This window comes from Citrus clementina, unplaced genomic scaffold (assembly GCF_000493195.1).
Source record: "Citrus clementina cultivar Clemenules unplaced genomic scaffold, Citrus_clementina_v1.0 scaffold_1, whole genome shotgun sequence".
Lineage (NCBI taxonomy): Eukaryota > Viridiplantae > Streptophyta > Magnoliopsida > Sapindales > Rutaceae > Citrus > Citrus x clementina.
Window position 1 is genome coordinate 19,642,180 of NW_006263303.1, and position 23,426 is coordinate 19,665,605.

Here is a 23,426-nt window from a genome sequence, read left to right on the forward strand (position 1 = left end):
CATTGTTGCCTGACACATCTTTTAAGTAACTAAACCAGGAGGAAGATGTGTCAGGCAATTTAATCCATGAATAAAACCCATAATAATAACTGCAAAAGATTAAGAGCATGGTTCAAACAAGCGAGTAAGGATAAAAAATTGCATTGCAGACTTGTACGGGGAAAGAGTAATAAAGAAGGCAGCATCCGTGGTAAATATGATAATTAATTCTAAAGATCATACACATTTTCCCAAGTTAAGACACGTTTAGTGCAATTGATCAAGATACTGAAAATAATACGCGAGTATCTTGAATCTTCCTAGAGGAGGCCAATCAATAGTCCTTGCACTAATTAGTCAGGTGCATAATTTACAGGGACAGTGACAACAGTTTTAAGCACTTGCGATTTGTAAACCATTTGCGTCTGGACCAGCTTGAGGATTATCTCCTGCTTGGAATTTATAGGAAACCAGTTTGATTGGTGTAAACTAGTGCTTCTTATCGACCCTCTATTAATGAGACGGTGATTTGATTGCTCGAATGAAAGGTTTGGTTACTTGATGAGGACTCTGATTCTGGTAGATTCCTCTCTGTGAAAAATCCAGGCTGCTTCGGTTGAGGCAGTGACCTTTCGCCACTCAACATCAGAACCACAGATGCCATGTTTGGCCTGTCTTCTGGTCGTTGCTGCACGCATAACAGACCAACCTGAATGCATCGTAATGCTTCAGATAGAGAATATGTGTCTTCAAGCGATTTATCGATTAGTTCCACCGGTCTATCTTCTGTCCACAGTCGCCAAGCCTGAAACAGATCGAGAAAAATGGCATAACTAAACAACAGAGTAATCGCAGAGCTTCTCTCAGCTTCCCAGTCTATAGCCTTACGTGTCCGAGAAGGTTGTGGTGGTGATCTACATGGTGAAATCCTCTGTTTCTCGTACCATACACTAACTCCAGTACCAAAACACCAAAGCTGAAGACATCAGATTTCACTGAGAATAGCCCATCTATTGCATACTCAGGAGGCATATACCCACTGAAAAATTTACAGTGCAAAAATATTGGTCAGTTCACAGATTATATAAAGTGAAGCATGAAACAAAAGCTATCTCACTTACTATGTTCCAACAACTCTATTAGTGTTTGCCTCAGTTTGATCTACCCCAAATGCCCTAGCCATACCAAAGTCGGAAATCTTAGGGTTCATCTCATTATCTAATAGAACATTACTGGCTTTCAGATCTCTGTGTATAATCCTCAGCCTGGAGTCTTGATGGAGATAAAGAAGACCACGAGCAATTCCCCCAATGATTTGGCATCGTTTGCTCCAATCCAGAAGTTTTCTTCTTGTACCATCTGAAACATTAACATCCAAGTTAGTTTCGATAAGCTATGGCTAAGTTCTCCAGAGAGAAGAAGAAAAATGGACCAGAAAAAAATTTCAATGTAGAGAATATTAAACCAAAAATAAAGTCGGCCAGGCTTTTGTTGGGCAGGTATTCATAGATTAACATCCTTTCATCTCTTTTCATGCAGCAACCAAGAAGCTTCACAAGATTTCGGTGCTGAAGTTTAGCAATCAAAAGGACTTCATTTTTGAATTCCTCCACTCCTTGTCCGGAACTTTTTGAAAGTCTTTTAACTGCAATTTCTTGCCCATCTATCAACATTCCCTAGAAATCACCAGTCTCAGAAGTAGCTTGTTGCTGCATTAAAGTGGTACAGTTTAGTTGCATGTTGTTACGTTACCTTGTAAACTGGTCCAAAACCACCCTCTCCTAGCTTGTTTTCCTCTGAGAAATTGTCAGTAGCATTAGCTATGCTCTTCCAATCAAATATTGGTAATTCCATTTCTTCTTTTCTGTTGCCTCTGTCGTTGTAACCCAATTCAGTTCTACCATCATTGTTTCCTGGAAAGGTAGGAAATTGACTTGCTATTAGCCATTGATATTCTTACCAATTAAAGAGGTATGTTCTAGCATTGCTGTGCACAAATGCTTAATTTCGTGCAAGAGATTCTCATCTCTGATACTTTATGAAATGAACGAAGTGTTTTGTGAGCTGATTTACCTTGATCTCTGCGTTTCTTTTTCCGCGCATACACGAACGCTCCTATTAAAATTACTCCTGTGGCTAACAGTACAGATGTGATTATGGGCACGACCTTCTTTTTCTTCTTGGGATTTCTTCTCTCAAAATTATCTGGAAAATTGCAATAGAGTTTCCAACAAATACATTCTTGGGTTGGTGCAGAATAAATTCAACTAAAGTCTCACAGTTGGACTTAATAATTGCCTTAAACATGATACATCAGAAATTCCAAATTTATGCAGTAACAGCAGTGAAATTACCTTGGACAATAAAAAGAAAGTCTACTTTCACATAACATAGGCTAGGTATTCACTTAATAGAATAATGTTACTAGAAGGAAAAGAAGGGAAAGAAAGGATACCTAGTTCTGAAGTGGCCATCCGTATGTAAAGGTCTTGCCCACCTTCTGAAAGTATTTTCATGTCAGTGAGTTCGTGAAACCAGAGCAGGCACCCACTTCCTCCTCCTCGGACATCTGCATTAGCGTATGCTGTACAAGAACAATTCTTTGAACACAATTCCTTGCATTCGAAGAGGCTGATGTTCTTATCAACCCTAGAGAAACGAGTATCGGGCAATTTAACTGATTCACGCTTCAGAAAGCCATCTCCACGCTCGCAATCTAGTTTAGTCCTTCGAACACACCCATCAGTCTTATCCAACAGCTTCCAATCCCTTGGTGATTTGGGTTCAAACCCTTCCAAGCATTCACATTCAGCAGAGTTAGAATTCATTTTACAAATAGCATATGTACCGCATAGTGCGTAATTGTCACACTGATCGATCAATCCAGAGAACGACAGGAAGGGTGCCCATTTCTGTGTTTGTTCCATCCATGTGTACCGTTGTGATTCACCCAATGGACTAACCACCATCATTGAAGGTACTGAACTTTTAATGAGGGTAAACCTGTAAAATACCTCTTTCTCATTCGACACATACTCAAACGTGTATACAGGATTTGGTTGCAGCTGAGGCATCCCGGTCCAATGCAGACCGTTCCACGACCCTGGTCTATATCTTATAGTAGATCCCTTCAAAAGCATCGCTTGTGGAACACCACGGGGATCTATCTCATACATGTAATCGTCTTGAGCAGGGTCGTCTGCACTCTTCCAGGACGATATGAACCTGTTCAGACCAGTGACCAAGTTTACTCCAAGTTTCATACCTGGTAGTAAGACGTGGGTTGGATAATCAAAGCTCTGCCACAGAAAGTTATCTGAGTCATTATCATTTCCACTTTTTACAACAAGATTTCCTGATTCCAAAAGCACTGCGACTGGATTTTGTGCAGTTCTCGATGCATTGGATGACCAAACAATGCCATTTGTGCTATTTTGAAGGATGAGGGTTCCATTCCCTTGGCTACTGATACTCAAGACTCCAGAGCGATCCGGAAGTGGAGCATTTCTGTTGGCAACCCATGTAACGGTCCCATTTGCTATTTTCTTGTACCATATTCCAAGGTACCGACTCTTTGACTTCCCAGGACTAAAAAATCCTAGTTCAAAGCTTTCATTAGCTGAAACTAATGTCTCACCATCTCTGATGGATTGGCCAAGACGAAGGGTGTCTTGTGTGCTGGTGGTTCTTATGGTATAAAACAGAAAACAGTAGATAATCAACATCTTGGCGCCTTCCATCTGCTTGATCATGCTTTCTACTAACAGTACTTTCTCATATTCCTTTTTCCATAATTAGGATGATAGCACTCAGTGCATGTAATTATAGACTTCTTCATTCTATTAACACAAAATAATAATAATAATAATTATTATTATAATAACGTTGAAAAGTCAGGAGACATAGGTTGCTCAAATGAACCGGAATTCACCTGCCTCAAGCTGTCTATTAACCTAAGTTTCTGAGTCAATACGGTGTTTTAATTTAATCTTCCTTCCACTTTCCTTCTTCTGCGGGGACTCAACTCCAAAGATTGATCATCGGCGCCATCATTTGGGGTATTAATTATCGATTTAATATACGATTGTCTTAATCTAGCTAAAAAAGATAAGGGAGAGTCAGATGTTACTTGGATAATGTATGTGATATTTTGTTAACCAATCACATTGTTAACCGATTAAATAACTTTAGAAACTCTAATATCTTTCAGAAGTGAAAAGTTTTAACGACAAGCAAATAGAAAAACTTGGAAGAAAAGTCAAGACTCATCAACACACATGTGAAGACTGCTTCCTATCGAGGGAAGTTGAATCGGCAAAAGTCTGCTCATAGAATTTTGATGACACAATGTTCATAATCAAATGTGTTTCGCTGAATTTAACTTTATCTTCCTTCTGATAGCGGCACCATATTGCACCTCGGAATCCCACATCGATTCTGAGACACGCTGATTGGAAAACGAAGAGTATGGCCCCCTTTTGTTAGCACGCACTTATGAAAAATTTAATCTTATAATACTAAAAGGTAGAAATCATCTTAGTTATCAAAATTATTTTAACTCTTGGTGTCTCGTTGCTTCTATGCTCTTCCAATTATTTAAATTTATTATCATAACACCGTCCTTGTCAAAAAAAGAAAAAAAAAAAAGGTTCACCATATCTACTCTGTAATAGTATTTTTGTATATAAATTATCTTTCTTATAGGTCTAAATAATTCTCTCTTACTAGGTAACGTAGATATAATGTAGCAGAAACAATCTTGACATATACGAACACATCAACAGTTGATGCTAAAACTTATGTGTTGTCAGCTTCAACGAGATAGTAAGTTCGTTAATTGAGCCTTAATTAATATTAAGGTGTGTCATGACTTTTAAGTAACAGTTACGTAGAAAACAAAAAAATATAATTGTAAAATAAAAACCAATAGCGTGTGATAAATAAGATATCATCATCAGCATGTAGATATAAAGATGGGTTCTTGATTTATTCATGGATTAAGTTGCCTGACACATCTTTTGGTTTGATAAAACCACGACACTCGAATAGTCGAATGTGAGAAATTGTTTTTGACAAACTGCTCCTGTATTTATTTTCCTTTTCGTCTTCAACTTTTGATGCTAATTTATTTTTTTTTCTACTCCCCAAGTTTTCAGTTTAGCTGCCAAGTCAATAATTTTTATTTGTCTTTGATATCCCAAAATTTCCCTTAAAATTTATTGGTGAATACATAGCATATCATATATAAATTGGAGGTAATAAACAAAAACTTCAAAAACTTCGGAGGATTAAGTGCTACAAATTGAACAACAATCCACCCAAAAATTTTACATTTTTCAGTTCAAACTCGTGTATCTAGACAATATCTTACATTTATTTAAAATACTACTACATAAGGGGTATGGAAATAATTAAACTCATTAACACAATGTTGACCACATAAAAAATAATACTATTTAAATATTGTTTCTAAATATTTTACATAAACAATCGTAATTTGATAAATTATAAAATAATTATATGATAAATAAATACAACATTAGCAACAACAATTTTTTTTTTTTAAATATTCGCCAATCAATCTTAACTATTTGATTCTGAAATGCTAAAATGAAATCCATATACATGATTCTTTTTGTTTAATAAATTAGGAATTCTAGATTTTGAGTTAATTTAATATTTAATATTTTATTATCTCTAATTTTATTAAGGGCATGTTTGACATTGAGGTACTTTAACTTTTAAGTTACAACTGCTGTAGAGAAATTATAAGTATGAAACAAAAGTTAATAATACGTAGTAAATAAAATTTTTAAATAATAATTTTGACAATATTATTAAAGATGTAATAAAATTTTCATCTTACAAGTGAAAAATCATATCAACAAATTTTCCAAATTATAGTAGCTAGTGTTTACTATACATTTCAGTGCTATAATTTTTAAGTTACAACTATCTACCTTTAATTCCAAATAGGACCTGAGCTTATTTGAGTTATATTTGTAATTATAGTATAATTAGAATTTTAGATTATTTCTCTTATTTTAGAAAAGATTAGGATTAAGTTAGCCACTAATATATATAGACTTGTTATTTAGCCTCTAATATAAATAGGCTTGTTATTCATAGTTTACTGTAGAACCTTTAAATTTTTCATTAATAATATTTTAAATTATTCTCTTTGGGTTTATCTTTGTCATTATCGAAGTTTTCTCTCTTTAAGAGTTAATTTTTTCTTGAGTTTTAAGAATGTACGTTATAACGACATCTAGTATTGAATTTAATCTTCATAAAAGAACATTTTTCAAAATACTCACAAACATTTTAAACTTCCCTTTACTCCATTTTTATTCAAAAGATAAGGAAAAAATAGACGTAAGTTGATGAAATATTTTGTCTTCATAACAAACTTTGAGGTAAATTGAGATTTATAATAATTTGAAAGGTATTTTAAAAAATTATCATTTCATGAGAGCTAATCCACAATGAAATACAACTGTTCCCTCTGAAAAATGATGGTAACACGAGTCACATGATATGTTCCATAATTGTGGACGCTTTGTTGTAATTTTTCGCTAAATGAAAATGGCGCATCCTTTATACGCTTGAAAGGTAAGACGACTTACTATCCATTTTTCACTTTTAATGGATGGCACACCCGTTTCAAACTCTCTCAGTATAGTTAGCCGCCTAGTTGTCTTGAGTCTTTAAGACCGGATGATATGTCACTAACTCATTTTGTAATAAGATGGCATGTCGCCAATATCCTTAGAAAATGTAGGGCTTGTCAGCTACCCCATTCACTGCATCGAAATTCGAAATTCTCATGAAGTCTATCGACTCCTCTATACAGGCAAAATTATTAGCAGATTTCTGAATGTCTTGCTCTAGACCCAGTTTCAAATTATCTGTGCCCACACCCTCTTTTTTCTTTTTCCTTTAAAAAATTAATATTACTATTTTACTAAAGCAAAGTATGCTGAAATTACTATTGCTATTACTATTACTATGAGAGCGACAGCAACTAATATTTTTTTTCTTATTTTGCCGATTCTACCTGCTACTTAGTTGCCTCCAAGTGCACTCTGTCAAATAGAGGCCTTCAGAGTTCAATCTACCGACATTTAGTATGCTCATTCTGTTGCTTAAGATAATTGTGAATGAAGCTAGAATGTTGAACATACAGATAAATAATTAATAGATTGGGGGTACATTGAGTACAAATCCCTCTGTCATGGATGATAATTTCAATCTTGGTTGTTGGTTACAAAAGTTTTTTCTTAAACATTTTTCTTTCCCCCACAAAAGCTTCAGATTTGCAGAAGTATCATCAGCTCGGATACAGTTTTGGGTTGTGTTTCTGTACAAAACTTTTAACTCATTCTTTCATGTGTATTATCCTCATTTTGCTAGCTCTTCTATTACAGAAAGTTCAAAATATATTTAATGCTACATATATGCAGTTCAGAACCTCCAAAGGCAATTCATAGTACTTGCTAAGTGGAAAATAAAATGTTCAAATATATACTGTCTACTCAACTCAAGTAGATGCCATAGAGTACGTGCTAAATTGTTTGACAGAGCATGGACTTTGAATAGTCTGAAATAATTTCTAGAGCAAAATCACTAAAATGAATCCTAAAACATTTAATATATCATTTCTTTGGCCCATATGCTCAATTATTTGTTGAACTGCTAAGCTCTGGAACATGAAGTTCTACATTATATACAGCTAAGCTGCCGCCTGATTGGAAAATAATTTCTTGGTTCTTAAAAGTTGATCCAAGTTGCCATAAAGGAAGATCACGGAGACATTTAAATTCATGAGTTGTTATAATTTACGAATTGATAGCCGCAACTAGTCATAATCAATCGATGAACTGGCTTCCCATATAACTTCACAGGTCGTGAGTCTTTGTTAAGGAGACAACTTAGACGCATGTGTGAATTTGACTTGGTTTGCTACAAATTTTATTGCACAGTAGACTTGTAAAGAAAAAGACTAATAAAGAAGATACCATTAATGATTGATACAATGATTAATTTTGGGTATCTTATATATTTTCGAAAAAAAAGAAAAAAAGAAAAAGAAATTAGGGTGCAAGTTATCAAGATACTGAAAATAAGTCATGAACATCTTTAACATTCCTACTAGAGGCTGATCAATTATATTTGTGCTAGTCTAGTGCAGAATTTTATGCACCTGGAATTTTAAACGAATTGTTTGTAGACTAGCTTCAGCATTATCTATTGCTCGGGTTGTACAGGAAACCCCCATGGATTTATAAAACTGGTCCTTGTTATCGAGCTTCTAACATTGAGAAAGAGATTTCATTGGTTGACGATAAATTTTGCTTGCTCGACGAGGACTCTGACTCTGGTAGATTCCTTTCGGTGAAGAATCCAGGCTGCTTGGGTTGAGGCAGTGACCTTTCACCACTCAACATTAGAACCACAGATAACATGTTTGGCCTGTCTTCTGGTATTTGCTGCACACATAACAGACCAACCTGAATGCATCGTATAGCTTCAGATAAAGAACAAGAGTCGTATAGTGACTTGTCAATTAGTTCCGCTGGTCTGTCCTGTATCCACAGTTGCCAAGCCTGAAACAGAACAAAAAAGAAACGAAAATGCAATGATTAAACATCTTAGATTCTCAGTCATCATAGAGCTAAACAGAATTTCTCTCGATTACAATACAGAACCATTAGTTGTAACTGTATTTGTTACTCCTCAGCGCACAGGCTTACATGTCCAAGAAGGTTATGGCGGTGATCAGCATGGTAAAATCCCCTGTTTCTCTTCCCACTCACTATCTCTAGTACCAAAACACCAAAGCTGAAGACATCGGATTTCACTGAAAATAATCCATCTATTGCATACTCGGGAGACATATAGCCGCTGCAAGAGTTAACAGTGCAAAAAGATTGGTGAGCTTACAGATGATACAAAAGAATACAAAACAAATGTGCAAGCTCACTCACTATGTTCCAACAACTCTATTAGTGTTTGCCTCAGTTTGATCTAACCCAAATGCCCTAGCCATGCCAAAGTCTGAAATCTTAGGGTTCATCTCATTATCTAATAAAACATTACTAGCTTTCAGATCTCTATGTATAATCCTCAGCCTTGAGTCATGATGAAGATAAAGAAGCCCACGAGCAATTCCCCCAATAATGTGGCATCTATTTTGCCAATCCAGAACTTTACTTCTCGTAGTATCTGAAAATTTGACATCAAAGTTAGTCAGGATCAACTGTCCTTAACTGCTAAACAACGAAGATGAAAACAATTAATTTATAACTAGAAAGAATTTTCAAATTAGGGTATATCGAAATCGAACCAAAAATAAAGTAGTCCAAGCTTTTGTTTGGCAGGTATTCATAAACTAACACCCTTTCATCTCTTTGAGTACAACAACCAAGAAGCTTCACAAGATTTCGGTGCTGAAGTTTAGCAATCAAAAGGGCTTCATTTTTGAACTCCTCCACTCCTTGTCCGGAACTTTTTGAAAGTCTTTTAACTGCAATTTCTTGCCCCTCTATCAACATTCCCTAGAGATCATAGATCTTAGAAGTGCGCTTCTTAATATATGAAAATGGTACAGCCTAATCACAATTCACATAATATAATGTTACCTTGTAAACTGGTCCAAAACCACCCTCTCCTAACTTGTTTTCCTCTGAGAAGTTATCAGTAGCATCAACTATGGTCTTCCAATCAAATATTGGTAATTCCATTTCTTCTTTGCTGCTGCCTTTTTCATTCGAATACAATTCCTGTCTATCATCAGTCTTCCCTGAAATAGTAGAAAATTGACTAGCTGTTAAGAACTGAATCTCTTCACGGTTAAGAATGCTCTTGCATTGCTATGCACTTATTTCTAATTTGGTGCTAAACTTTCCCGTCTCTGATGCTCATACAATCAACATGGTGTTTTGCGAGCTGATTTACCATAATTTCTGTGCTTCTTTTTCCAAATATAGACGATTGCTCCCAATAAAATTACTCCTGTGGCTAACAGTATAGATGTGATAATGATCGTCACTTGCTTCGCCTTCCTTTGTTGTTTTCTCCTCTCAATTTTACCTGGAAATCATCTTGAGTTCAAGCTCAGTAAATTCAACTAAATACCCGTGTCTGTAAAGAAAAGAAAACGAGTGCACAGCGACATAAAACATACCCGACATAAAACATACAGAGCTGTTACCTGGAGCAGAAGGAACAGGAAGGAAAGAAAGCATACCTAGTTCTGAAGCAGCCATCCGTACATAAATGTCTTGCCCAATCTCTGGAAGTACTTTAATGTCAATCAGATCATGAAACCAGAGCAAGCATCCACTTCCTCCTCCTCTCACATCCGAATTAGCATATGCTGTACAAGAACAATTCCTGGAACATAATTCCTTGCATTCCAAAAGGATGATGTTCTTATCAACCTGAGCGTAACGTGTATCAGGCACTTTAACTGTTTTGAGCTTCAGAAAGCCATCCCCATGCTTGCAATTCAATGGAGTCTTTCGACCACACCCGCCGGACTTATCTAACATATACCAATCTCCTGGAGATTTGGGCTCAAACCCTTCCAAACACTCACAATCAGGAGAGTCAGAATGGATGTTACAACTAGCATATGGACCACAAAGTGCATAATTGTCACACTGATCCAGTATAGTTCCAGAGAACCGCGCGAACAACCCCCATTTCTTTGTATGTTCCATCCATGTGAACCGCTGTACATCACCTATCGTGTTAATCACCATCATAGTAGGGACTGAGCTATTAATAAGCTTGAACCTATAAAAAACCTCATTCTCGTTTGACACAAACTCAAATGTGTATACAGGATTTGGTTGCAACTGAGGCATCCCGGTCCAATGGAGACCGTTCCACGAACCTGCTCTGTATCTTATAGTAGACCCCTTTTTAAGCATTGCTTGTGGAACACCGCTTGGATCAATCCCATATGTGTATTCGCTTCGAGCAGGGTCGTCTGCACTCTTCCAGGACGACATCAACCGGTTCAGGCCAGTAACCAAGTTTACTCCAAGTTTCATACCTGCTAACAAGGTATGGGAAGGGTAATCAAAGCTCTGCCACAAAAAGTGATCTGGGTCGTCATTATCATTTCCATCTTTCTCTTTTACAACAAGATTTCCTGATTCCAAAAGCACTGCGACTGGATTCTGCGCAGCTCTCGACACAATATTGGACGACCAAACGACGTCATTTGTGCTGTTGAGAAGGACAAGTGCCGTTCCGTTCCCTCGGCGACTCATACTTAGAACTCCCGAACGATCGGAAAGTGGAGCATCTCTGTTGGCAACCCATGTAACTGTCCCAGTTGCTATTTTCTTGAACCATATTCCCAGGTACCGACTCTTCGATTTCCCTGGACTGAAAAATCCTAGTTCAAAGCTTTCACTAGCTGAAACTACTGTCTCACCCTCTCTGATGGATTGCCCAAGACTAATGGCGTCCCGTGTACTGGCGGTTCGAATGTTACAAAACAGGAAAGAATAGATAATTAAGATTTTTAAGCCTTCCATTTGCCGTATCATGCTCATACAAGAAAGCAGTTTGATCCCATATGCTTTGTTGCCAAAATTTGGGTAAAACAAATCAGTAAAGTGCAGGTGTAAAGTTGAAAAAGTCAGGAGGGATAGAGCTTGACGTGACCTGTGGAGTGTGGTGTGGAGTAAACTAATAAGTTTCTAAGTCAATACAGTGCTTTAATTTATTGCTCTTCCTTTCGTTTTCCATGGTGACTAAATTGATCATCAATTCAGTTGTACCCCACCAGTCCACCGCCCGGCATCATCTTTGTCAATGCCTTTTGACATACTAGTCTGTTCTATACGATGCCGTTTTCAAATCATTGTTAAATAAATCTCTGTTCACTCTTTCGATAGATTGACTGTGTCTTTCTTATATTTGAAGTAACCATGTTCATACGAGGAGCCGATCTCTTTTAATGATTGATTGAGTCGTTACCATGTAATTTGTCTAATAAAAGTGAGACAAAGCTTTTAGATTGGATTGATCAAGATACAAATGCTATTTTTTCCCCCAAAATTTTCATTTTCAAACTCCCGCCCGATTGATTTTAATGCTATTTTAGTACAATAATAATATTATTCTTCCTCAGACTATTGCTATTTCATTTCGATAATAATATTGTTCTTACTCAGTCAAAATATTTAAAATCTGTAATATTACTAAAATAGCCCTTAGTCTTAACAGAATTTCCCTCCCAAATTTTTTTAAGTTCTCTCTCAAAAAGAAGGAAAAAAGGAAAAAAGGAAAAAGAAATTTCATTAAGCTCTCACAATCGAGTGATTAAAAGAAATTGTCGTTTAACTCTCTTAAATGCGGACGATTTGTCATTTAAGCCATATCCTACATGGACGATCTGTCGGTTATCTTCATATTAGTCAAAGCCAACGCAACTCGTCGGCTTTGCTTCAGCATGTGGACAACTTGCCGTTTTCTCTCGTAATAGATGTATGACTAATCGGCTCGTCTCTCGGCGGCTGCTTAGTGCTTATTGCTTCCTCGTTGAATTCAATCAAGCACACTAACCGCTTCGAAGCGAATCAAGGTAAACTTTTTCATCTTCATGTTGAATTGATGAAGGCAATTGGAATTTTAGACATTAATATATGTAATATATTTTCTGTTAATGATATTTTTACCATTTGAAATTGTTCAATTTTTAATTTTTTTTATTATCTCATAAATTAAAAGCTATATACAGTAGTACATGAATCTCAAGCATACATGCAGTGAGAGTGAGTCTGAGTCTGAGTGTGAGTGATGATCCTGACTCTTTATTTTTGAACAGGATTTCTTTGAATCACCAATGGCCGTGGGAGGGCTCTTCCTCTCTGCATTCCTTCAAATGTTGTTTGACAGATTGATGTCCCGTGAGGTGCTGAACTTTGCACGTCGAGAGGGGGTAATTTCAAAGCTAGAAAAGTGGAAGAAAACGTTGTTGATGATCCAGGCTGTGTTTAGCGACGCGGAGGAGAAGCAACTGACTGATAAGGCTGTGAAAATGTGGCTGGATGATCTTCAGGACTTGGCTTATGATGTGGAGGACATATTGGATGAGTTTGCCACAGAAGCTTTGGCACGCAAGTTGAAGGTGGAACATCATCAGTCTAGCTCTAGCAACAGCAAGGTTCAGAATCTCATCATCCCTGCTTGTTTCACCAGTTTGAGTCCAAGTTCTGTTAAGTTTAATGTTGGTATGGGGTCCAAGATTCGAAGTATATCTAGCCGGTTTGAAGAAATTTGTAAACAGAAGGTTGAGCTCGGATTGCAAATGAATGCTGGAGGGGTGTCAACTGCTGGATGGCAAAGACCAACAAGTACATGTTTGCCAACAGAACCTGCTGTTTTCGGGAGAGATGAAGATAAGGCGAAGATTCTTGAAATGGTGTTGAGAGATGAACCCACTGATGCCAACTTCTCCTTGATACCGATTGTTGGTATGGCTGGAGTTGGGAAAACTACACTTGCTCGTGTTGCGTTTGATGACAAAGCAGTGGAAATGTTTAACCTAAGATCATGGGTTTGTGTCTCTGATGACTTTGATATTTTGAGAATCACAAAATCAATTCTTGAGTCAATTACCTTCTCACCCAACAGTTTAAAGGATTTAAACCAAATACAAGTTCAACTGAGAGAGGCAGTAGCTGGGAAAAGGTTTTTGATTGTGTTAGATGATGTTTGGAGTAAGAATTATAGCTTGTGGAATACCCTGAAGTCTCCCTTTAGGGCTGGAGCATCTGGAAGTAAGATACTTGTGACTACACGTAGCACGGATGTTGCTTTAACCGTAGGAACCGCTGAATATTATAACTTAAAGCTTTTATCTGATGAGATTGCTGGTCTGTGTTTGTTAAGCGCGCATTTGAGAAAAGAGACGTGGGTTTGCATAGGCATATGGGATCAATTCGTAAGAAAGTTGTTCAGAAGTGCAGAGGCTTGCCACTAGCAGCAGAGACTCTTGGTGGTCTTCTACGTTGTAAGCAAAGTGATGATGAGTGGGATGAAATATTGAACAGCAAAATATGGTATTTATCAGAAGAAAGTAATATTCTCCCAGTGTTAAGATTAAGCTATCATAATCTCCCCTCACATTTAAAGAGGTGTTTTGCATATTGTGCAATTTTCCCGAAAGACTATGAATTCGAGGAGATGGAGTTAGTCTATTTATGGATTGCAGAAGGACTTATTCAACAATCAAATAGCAGCAAATGAATGGAAGATTTGGGTTGTGAATATTTTTGTGATCTACTGTCCAGGTCAATTTTTCAACCTTCAAGTAATAACAGTTTCAAATTTATAATGCATGACCTTGTCAATGATTTAGCTCAGTGGATTTCTGGAGAAACAAGTTTTCGATTGGAGAACGAAATGGTGACTGATAACAAATCAAGAAGATTTCGAAGGGCACGCCATTCTTCTTACACCTGTGGATTTTATGATGGAAAAAGTAAATTTGAAGTCTTCCATGAAGTTGAGCACCTGCGGACATTTTTACCTGTGCTGTCATATGAAATTCGTCTTCTGACTCGTTACATAACCGATGTTGTTCTCTCTAATTTGCTGCCAAAGTTCACAAAATTAAGGGTGCTATCATTGAAAAAATATTATATCACAGAGTTACCTCAATATTATATCACAGAGTTACCTCATTCAATTGGTGATTTGAAGCATCTAAGGTACATCAACCTTTCAGAAACTATGATCAGATGTTTGCCCGAGTCAATATGTTCTTTATGCAACTTGCAGTTTTTAATATTGAGAGGTTGTTATCGACTTAAGAAGTTGCCTTCTAACCTGAGGAATTTGATCAATCTACGGCATTTAGTTGTTACATATGTTGACTTGATAAGAGAAATGCCATTGGGAATAAAAGAATTGAAATGTCTTCAGATGCTGTCTAATTTTATTGTGGGAATGGTTACTGGATCTCGTTTGAAAGATTTGAAGGATTTCAAGTTGCTTTGTGGAGAACTTTGCATTTCAAGATTAGACTATGTAACTAACTTGGAGGACATAAGAGACCATATTAACTGATAAGGAGGACTTAGAATTGTTAAAGCTGGAATGGAGTTCTCAGTTTGATGATTCACGGAATGAGGCTCTTGAAAAGAATGTACTTGACATGCTGCAACCTCATAGAAGCCTAAAAGAGCTCACTGTCAAATGCTATGGTGGTACAGTATTTCCATCTTGGATGGGAGACCCATTATTTTCTAATATAGTACTCCTGAGACTGGAAGATTGTGAAAAATGCACATCCTTACCTTCACTTGGACTTTTGGGTTCGCTTAAAAACCTCACAATCAAGGGGATGAGAAGACTAAAAAGCATAGGTTTTGAGATTTACGGGGAGGGTTGCTCAAAACCTTTTCAAGCACTAGAGACTCTTTGTTTTGAGGATTTGCCAGAATGGGAACACTGGAATTCTTTCAAAGAAAATGATCATGTAGAGAGATTTGCTTGCCTTCGTCAGCTTTCTATTGTAAAATGCCCCAGACTTTGTGGCAGATTACCTAACCATCTTCCTGTATTGGAGAAGCTTATGATTTACGAATGTGTTCAATTGGTGGTGTCATTCTCAAGCCTTCCGTTGCTCTGCAAACTAGAAATAGATAGATGCAAAGGTGTGGCATGCAGTAGCCCAGCTGACTTGATGTCGATAAACTCTGACTCTTTCAAATATTTCAGGGTTTGAAAATTTGTTAATCCAAGGGTTTCAGAAGGTTGAGTGCTTGAAGATTGTTGGTTGTGAAGAACTCATATCTTTTTGGCAGAATGAGATTTGTCTAGAAAAGCCACCAATAAGGCTGCAAAGCCTCTCATCCCTTCAAAAGCTATCTATTGAAGATTGCCCTACTCTTATTTCATTTCCTGAATCATGTTTTCCTTCCATTCTCAGTGAACTTAAGATTCGAAATTGCAATGCTTTAACATCCTTACCTGTGGAAATGAAGCACGACAATGCATGTCTTAAAAGCCTATGGGTTGGAGGTTGTCATTCTCTGACATACATCATAAGAGGCCATCTGCCTTCATCTCTAAAAATCCTTCAGATCCGAAATTGTAGGAAATTGCAGTGTTTGTTGCATGATGAAGAGGAAACTTCTATTCCATCATCTTTAATGATGCATGGAAAGAATAACAGCACCAGCACATCTCTTCTTCAATCCTTGTATGTATATAACTGTCCATCTCTTATATGCTTATCATCAAAAGGCCAATTACCCAAGGCGCTTCAACATCTCGAAATTCTTGATTGCCCAAAGTTGGAGTCAATAGCAGAAAGGTTTCATAATAATTCTTCTCTTGGATGCATTTGGATTTGGAAATGTGAAAACCTTAAATCCTTACCTGAGGGCCTACCGAATCTCAACAGTCTTCATAAGATTTACGTATGGGACTGTCCGAGTCTTGTTTCCTTCCCAGAGGGAGGGCTTCCCAACTGCAGTTTAAGTGTCACAATTGGTAAATGTGAGAAACTTAAAGCCCTACCCAGTCACTTACACTGCCTCTTCAAGAATTGAAAATATATCAGTGTCCAAGTATTGTGTCCTTTCCAAAAGAAGGCTTTCCCAGCTACCTAACATCACTTTCAATTGAAGATCTCAATGCCTACGAATCACCGATTGACTGGGGCTTGCACAAGCTCACTTCCCTGAAAATCCTTTGCGTCATTGGATGCCCCGATGCAGTATCTTTTCCAGAGGAGGAGATTGGAATGACATTTCCCTCTTCTCTAACTGAGCTCATCATTGTAAGATTCCCAAAATTGAAGTACTTATCTTCTAATGGATTTCGGAACCTAGCCTTTCTTGAATATTTACGGATCAGAGATTGTCCGAAGCTCACATCCTTTCCAGAGGCAGGCCTGCCATCCTCACTACTTGAATTATATATTAATGATTGCCCTTTAATGACAAAACAATGCAAAAGGGATAAAGGGGCTGAGTGGTCCAAGATAGCCCACATTCCTTGTGTTAGGATAGATGACAAATTCATCTATGATGCAGAGGAGAAACAATGAGGACTATTTTATCTCAAAAGAAAGAAAAAGTGGTAGAATTAGAGAATTCTGCCATTGATCCTCATACTTGATGTCAGGTCAGTCAGTTTCTAGCAGTGGTATTACTATCCTGATTGTTCTGGAAAGTGTTAAACTATTCACTTGCATTTTTTTTTTAATTCTCTGTTTGGCCTTTTGGTAATTAGTTCATTTTCTCAAATTGGATATGTCACTAACTTATACTTTTTCTAAATTATAGGATGGTTATTTAGGTTATATGAGGTGTCAACATAGATGTTAAGTAAATAAAAGCACAAGGTCGGCCATGCTATTAATTCCGCCCCGGCATGGATCACCTCAGCCAAATGGTACGAGCAGGACACGGGGATAAACATGAGCCAACCAGAGACGAGTACCGACCAGGGTAATATACCGACCAGAGTCATATACCGAGCTGATACCAATCCCCCAAAAAGCGGGAACACGATTCCACAGAATCACGGTAGTTGCGCTTTTCCCAGAACCGTTGCGGGAGACGCGAGATCCCACGTTTGCCCACAATGAAGTAGTTAAAGTCCCATGAGAGGCTGCCACTACCCGCAAAAGGGGGGATGAAGGGTAAATGGAAACATGGGACAACGGCTATAAAAGAAGGAGAAATCGATGAAGAAAGGGGAGACAGAAAAAATTGAGAGAGGGAAAACACTGCCAAATTGCAATCAGGCATTTTTCTTACAAACTTCAAATAGATTAGAAACCATCATTGAATCCAAATTGCACTGTTTTTCTGTAAACACCTTGTGCTAACTTAGGCATCGGAGGGTTTACGCCGGCAAAACCACCGGCGTCTCTGATCCGTTTTTGGTTAATGCAGGTCTAGTAAGAGAAAGGAGGGCGATTCCAACCCCAGTGGTTCAAGCAACAGTTGATAACACAAACGTTGGTGAAAGAATCTGGTCGGTCAAAAGGCGAGCAGATTTAAGCATCAACATTTTGGCGCCGTCTGTGGGGAGCTAGATAAAAAGCTACCACCGAATTAGTAGTTACCGGAGAAACAGCGAACGATAGACATGGATGTGTCAAGGAAGGACGCTTCGAGGGAGGATAACGAAGTTGGGGAGACAATCACTCTTCGGGAAATTGCAAATGAAGCTCGGGAGAGGATGATGCAAGATCGATTAGAGCGGATGGAGAAGCAAATGGAGACTCTCGCGACCATACTGCACGAGCTGAGGGACGGGCGGAGAAGGGATTGTGAAACCCCCGTGGGAAGAGATGATGTTGGAGTAGAACCCAGCCTCCGGAGGCGTAGAGTCGAGGAAATCCCTCCGCCGGCAGACCGACCTAACGGGGTGTATCCCCACGGAAGCACTAGTCGGGTTTCAGGAGGACGAATAGATGAAGGGAGGGACCAACCTCTCCCCGGACGGGTACTGGAAGTCAATGGCCGAGGGGGCAGTGTTGATGAAGGAGAGCTCAGACAGCGGTTGCACAATGCCGAGCTAGAACGAGACCAGATAGCTACACGTGATCCTGACCGTGCAGTAGAATTGGAGGGAGAGGTGCGCAGACTGGCGCAGGTGATGGAGGAGATACAGGGCAAGAGAAAGCCCCCGAGCTGGAGGATAATGCTGGATGAAGAATCTCCGTTATCAATCGAGATCATGAGTACAATAATCCCAAGAGATTTCCACTTCCTCGACTTCAAATACTCCTGTCGAAGTGACCCGCTGGTGCATACTGAGCGTTTCAACGACATGACGAGGGTGCAGGGGTTGACACCAGCTCAGAGGTGCAGGGTGTTCCCATTGACACTCGAGGGATGAGCCTGAGAATGGTACCGCAAGCTATCCCGAGGAGGTATAAAGGGGTACGAGCAGATGTGCTAAGAGTTGGCCGAATAGTTCCGAGGAGCGGTAGCCCTAGAGGACGACATGATGAAACTGATGGGGATGAAACAGGAGGAGCATGAGTCCCTCCGGGATTTTGTAAAGCGATATCACCGGGACGTGCTAGATTTGGGAGCTTTTAATCACCCACAGGCGTTGAGGGGATTAAAAGAAGGTGTAAAAATCGGCCGATTGTGGTATAACTTAAGAAGCCCCCTAGTGCAGAATTATTCGGCGGGGTACGAACAGGCGAGGCGAGATATAGAGATCGAAGAGGAGAAATCAGCAAAGATAAAAAGTGAACAGCTGGAAGAGCTGAGGCGAAAAGAACGGAGAGCCCCAAACGAGAGTGGATCGGGAAAGCGAGCTGGGGAATCCTCAGTTATGGGCGGAATATCAGCTCGATCCCGCCCTTACCCCGTAGCTCAGAAACCACAACAGTTCCAACCCAGCCGAGCCCAACCTCCACGCACCTCGTTCCCGGAGCGGCAACGAGAATTCAGGCAGATGACTGCCCACCCTTATCACAACAGTCCCAGAGCGTTACATGCAAATGGTTCCAGGGCTGGGCGACCAGATCAGCTAGCGACTATACCAGCTCGAGATGGCATTCTGGATAGTCGAGCAGTTCAGCTGATAGACCAGAGCTTGGCATATAGACAGTACACTCCATTGAAGATCTCCATGGAAGAATTGTATGAGAGGATCAAAGGACGGGGCCTGCTGTACCCTCCAGCCCTTATAACAAAACCGGCTCACCGATGGGATAAGAGCAGATTTTATAAATTCCACGACACTCTTGGTCACACTATCAGCCAATGTCGTGACCTGAAGATTCAGGTGGAGGATTTAGTGAGGAACCGATACTTGGATGAGTATGTAGATGGAGTGTCCCTTGTTATTGAATCACAGTACACGCGGGATGAAGGAGTTGAGAGGGGTCTAGAACGTGAACAGCCGACCATCCGTGTGATAGCAGGAGGGCCAACATTGGCCGGGGATTCGAACAGAGCACGGAAGAACTACGGGAGATACGCCATGATTAACAAAGAAGTGCTTTTCAATTTGCCAGCAGCCAAGAAGGCAAAATTGCGGCAAGTTCCCATAATGTGGACAGATGACAATGAAGAGGGTATCTTATATCCCCATGAGGATGCACTGGTAATTAAGGCAATGGTGGATGGTACAGAATTGCGACGAATACTGGTAGACACGGGCAGCTCGGTTGACATCTTGTTTAAGTCGGCCCTAGATGATATGAGAATTGCAAACTTAAAATTGGAACGGATAAATACATCCTTAAAGGGATTTGGAGGGGGACGGCTAACTCCCATGGGGATCATCGAACTTCCAATTACTGTGGGGACAAAGCCGTTTGAAAGAACGATGATGCTGGATTTTGTCGTGGTAGAGAAAAGAAGCCCTTACCAGATGATACTAGGGAGACCCTTTATGAGGATAAGCCAATGCGTTGTATCTACGCATTATCTGGCGCTAAAATACAGAGTAAACGGAGTGGTCGGCGTAGTAAAAGGCGACTAGAGGATGGCAAGGAGTTGTTATGCTACAGCAGCCAAGGAGACACTGCAGGTTACTTCTCTAGATAATCGAGGAGAGTTTAAAAAGGGCTGCCAAGAGCCTGTTGAGAAACTGGAAGAAGTTGCGGTAAGCAAAAGCAACCCGAGCAGAGTGGTGAAGATCGGATCAGGATTGGTTGGGGCAGTAAAAGGCGAGTTGGTAAATTGTCTACAGTCTCATGCAGATATATTCGCCTGGTCTCACGAGGATATGTCAGGAATTGATCGCGGGGTAGCTTGCCACAAGTTGGCAATCAAGAAGGGGGCGAGGTCGGTAAGACAGAAGAGGAGATGCTTTAACTAGGAAAGGTACGAGGCCATAAACGCCGAGGTGGAGAAGTTGTTGAAAGCAGGGTTTATAAGGGAGGCCAGGTACCCGGAGTGGATTTCCAATGTAGTACTAGTAAAGAAGGCCAACGGGAAATGGAGAATGTGTGTGGATTTCACAGATCTTAATAAGGCATGCCCAAAGGACAATTTTCCCCTACCAAAGATAGATCAATTGGTGGACTCAACAGCGGGTCACAGTCTGCTCAACTTCATGGATGCCTTTTCAGGATACAACCAGATACCCATGGACGAGCAGGATGAGAAAAACACTACCTTTATAACTAACATGAGTTTGTTTTGCTACATGGTGATGCCTTTTGGCCTGAAAAATGCAGGAGCTACCTATCAAAGGTTGGTAAACAAGATCTTCAAGCCCCTGATCGGTCATACTATGGAGGTATATGCAGACGATATGATCACAAAGTCCAGAGAACCGAGGGATCACGTGAAACACTTGGAAGAAACCTTTGAATTACTGAGGAAGTATGAAATGAAGCTAAACCCGGAGAAATGTGCTTTTGGGGTCAGCTCAAGTAAAGTTTTGGGATTGCTAATGAGCCACCGAGGGATCGAGGCCAACCCGGAGAAAATACGGGCAGTAACAGAAATGAGATCCCCCCGAACAGTTAAGGAGGTGCAGAGCCTTACAGGGAAAGTGGCAGTATTGAACCGATTCATCTCGCGGGCCATAGATAAATGCCACCCTTTCTTCCAAACCATAAAGAAAGGGAGGAAGATGGAGTGGACATCAGAATGTGAAGAGGCGTTTGGGCAGCTGAAGGAGTATCTAGCCCATGCCCCGTTACTATCAACTCCGAGGGAAGGTGACCAACTGTTTTTGTACTTGGCAATCTCAAAATGGGCTACCAGCTCAGTGTTAGTCCGAAAAGAAGAAGGAAAGCAACACCCCGTGTATTACACTAGTAAAGCCTTGGTAGACGCAGAAACTAAGTATCCATTGATGGAGAAATGGGCACTGGCGTTAATAACAGCAGCACGGAAACTGCAACCATATTTTCAGGCCCACCCGATAATTGTGATGACTGACCAACCTCTTCGGCAAATGCTCCAAAAACCAGATGCCTCAGGGCGGTTAGTAAAGTGGTCCGTGAAACTGAGCGAATTTGACCTATCCTATAGGCCCCGAGGAGCAATCAAGGCCCAAGCCCTGGCTGATTTTATGGTTGACTGTGTGGAACCAGGGGAAGAGGTCCAAGAGAGACAACCAGCAGAGCAGGAGGATAAAAAGGGGGTATGACTGATAATGGTTGATGGATCACGTGGTGAACATAGATCCGGGGCAGGAGTTATAATACGAAGCCCAGAAGGTGGCGAGGTATCCTATGCTGTAAAGTTCGAGTTCCAGCTAACGAACAACCAAGGTGAATATGAGGCCTTCATTACTGGGCTCGGTCTTGCACATGCACTACGGGCAGAAAGAGTAGAAATCCGAGCAGATTCCCAATTAGTATGTAACCAGCTCATCAATCAATTCCAAGTAAGGGAAGAGAAATTGAGACTTTATTTGAAGAAGGCGAAGCAAATGGTTGAACTCTTCAATAAGGTAGAGGTGAAGCATATATCCCAGAATAAAAATTACCGAGCTGATATGTTGGCTAGAATGGCTGCAACGGCAGATCCGAAATTACCTAAGTCGGTCCCACTAGAAGTACGGACCTTGCCCAGTATAGGGGAGGAAGTAGAAGTGATGAGAGTAAGCACTGGAGAATCCTGGATGGACCCGATTCACGCATATGTCCGCGATGAAGTTTTATCGGAGGACAAAAGGCAAGCAAGAAAATTAAAATGCCGAGCAGCGAGGTACACGTTACTAGACAAAGTGTTGTACCGCTGAAGGTTCACCTTGCCCCTTTTGAGGTGTTTAGATGAGGAGGAGGCAGATTATGTACTGAGGGAGATTCATGAAGGAATATGCGGCAATCACTCGGGAGCAAGAACTTTAACCTTCAAGGCACTCCGCCAGGGATACTTCTGGCCGACCATGCACCAGGATGCGAAAAGAATGGCAAAGAACTGTAAAACCTGCCAAAGCTTCTCTGAGATTCCTGCACAACCCCCAGAAAAGCTGACCACTATGGCATCCCTGTGGCCTTTCGCTCAATGGGGAATCGACTTGATTGGTCCGTTACCTAAAGGCCGAGGAGCGACGACACATGCAATTGTGGCAATAGATTACTTCACCAAGTGGGTAGAAGTGGGAGTCCTCCGCCAAATCACGGAGAGAAAGACAACAGATTTTATTTGGAAGAATATCATCTGCAGATACGGGATCCCCTATGCCATCATTACAGACAATGGGAGGCAGTTTGACAACAACAACTTCAGGAAATTTTGCCGAAATTTGGGGGTGGACCTAAAGTTCTGCACCCCCGCACACCCCCAGGCAAACGGACAAGTAGAAGCAGCTAACAAAGTGATAAAGAAGCTCTTGAAAACTAGATTGGGAGAGAAGAAGGGAGCTTGGGTTGACGAACTACCAGGAGTATTATGGGCCTACCGGACTACTCACAAAACCGCCACAGGGGAAACCCCGTTCGCTTTAGCTTTTGGTCATGAGGCGGTAGTCCC

The 23,426-nt window shown here is 40.0% G+C and overlaps 3 protein-coding genes across 7 annotated transcripts; 1 reads left to right on the forward strand and 2 right to left on the reverse strand.

Moving 5' to 3' along the window:
* Nucleotides 1-235: 235 nt before the first annotated feature.
* On the reverse strand, nt 236-3,704 carry LOC18054411 (G-type lectin S-receptor-like serine/threonine-protein kinase At4g27290). 2 transcript variants are annotated; one of them, XM_024177592.1, is made up of 8 exons: nt 2,435-3,704; nt 2,091-2,184; nt 1,732-1,843; nt 1,445-1,655; nt 1,352-1,385; nt 1,101-1,307; nt 868-1,018; nt 236-784 (listed from the first exon to the last, which is right to left on the reverse strand). In XM_024177592.1, exons 1-8 carry the CDS (start codon nt 3,702-3,704, stop codon nt 479-481), a joined length of 2,385 nt encoding a protein of 794 aa, XP_024033360.1. In that variant the 3' UTR covers nt 236-478. The 2 variants fall into 2 exon arrangements, with proteins under 2 accessions (XP_024033360.1, XP_024033361.1); XM_024177593.1 differs by lacking the exons at nt 1,352-1,385; nt 2,091-2,184 and having other exon boundaries at nt 1,101-1,338; nt 1,732-1,850; nt 2,405-3,704.
* A 4,532-nt stretch (nt 3,705-8,236) lies between these two features.
* On the reverse strand, nt 8,237-11,555 carry LOC18054412 (G-type lectin S-receptor-like serine/threonine-protein kinase At4g27290). Of its 4 annotated transcripts, none has more exons than XM_024177585.1 (7): nt 10,229-11,555; nt 9,937-10,071; nt 9,621-9,805; nt 9,326-9,536; nt 8,967-9,204; nt 8,733-8,883; nt 8,237-8,585 (listed from the first exon to the last, which is right to left on the reverse strand). In XM_024177585.1, exons 1-7 carry the CDS (start codon nt 11,547-11,549, stop codon nt 8,280-8,282), a joined length of 2,547 nt encoding a protein of 848 aa, XP_024033353.1. In that variant the 5' UTR covers nt 11,550-11,555; the 3' UTR covers nt 8,237-8,279. The 4 variants fall into 4 exon arrangements, with proteins under 4 accessions (XP_024033353.1, XP_024033355.1, XP_024033354.1 ...); XM_024177587.1 differs by having other exon boundaries at nt 9,621-9,739; nt 9,925-10,033; nt 10,209-11,555; XM_024177586.1 differs by having other exon boundaries at nt 9,630-9,781; nt 9,937-10,039; nt 10,182-11,555.
* A 1,910-nt stretch (nt 11,556-13,465) lies between these two features.
* Nucleotides 13,466-17,062, forward strand: LOC18054413 (putative disease resistance RPP13-like protein 1). The gene is given in 6 exon segments (XM_024177824.1): nt 13,466-13,865; nt 13,868-14,192; nt 14,295-15,033; nt 15,116-15,662; nt 15,727-16,503; nt 16,605-17,062. Coding segments are annotated over 6 exon segments (3,234 nt in total). The 5' UTR covers nt 13,466-13,477.
* The last annotated feature ends 6,364 nt before the right edge of the window (nt 17,063-23,426 follow it).

What these genes read in the sequence shown, in the direction of transcription:
- LOC18054411 (XM_024177592.1), bottom strand. Translation starts at nt 3,704, where the DNA reads ATGTTGATTATCTACTGTTTTCTGTTTTATACCATAAGAACCACCAGC. An exon ending in TTATCGAAACTAACTTGGAT is followed by an intron (nt 1,308 to 1,351) that starts GTTAATGTTTCA and finishes TCTGGATTGGAG; the next exon opens with CAAACGATGCCAAATCATTG. An exon ending in AATAGAGTTGTTGGAACATA is followed by an intron (nt 1,019 to 1,100) that starts GTAAGTGAGATA and finishes TAAATTTTTCAG; the next exon opens with TGGGTATATGCCTCCTGAGT.
- LOC18054412 (XM_024177585.1), bottom strand. Translation starts at nt 11,549, where the DNA reads ATGAGCATGATACGGCAAATGGAAGGCTTAAAAATCTTAATTATCTAT. An exon ending in CTTGGACTACTTTATTTTTG is followed by an intron (nt 9,205 to 9,325) that starts GTTCGATTTCGA and finishes TCAAATTTTCAG; the next exon opens with ATACTACGAGAAGTAAAGTT. An exon ending in GCCATAACCTTCTTGGACAT is followed by an intron (nt 8,586 to 8,732) that starts GTAAGCCTGTGC and finishes GTTCTGTTTCAG; the next exon opens with GCTTGGCAACTGTGGATACA.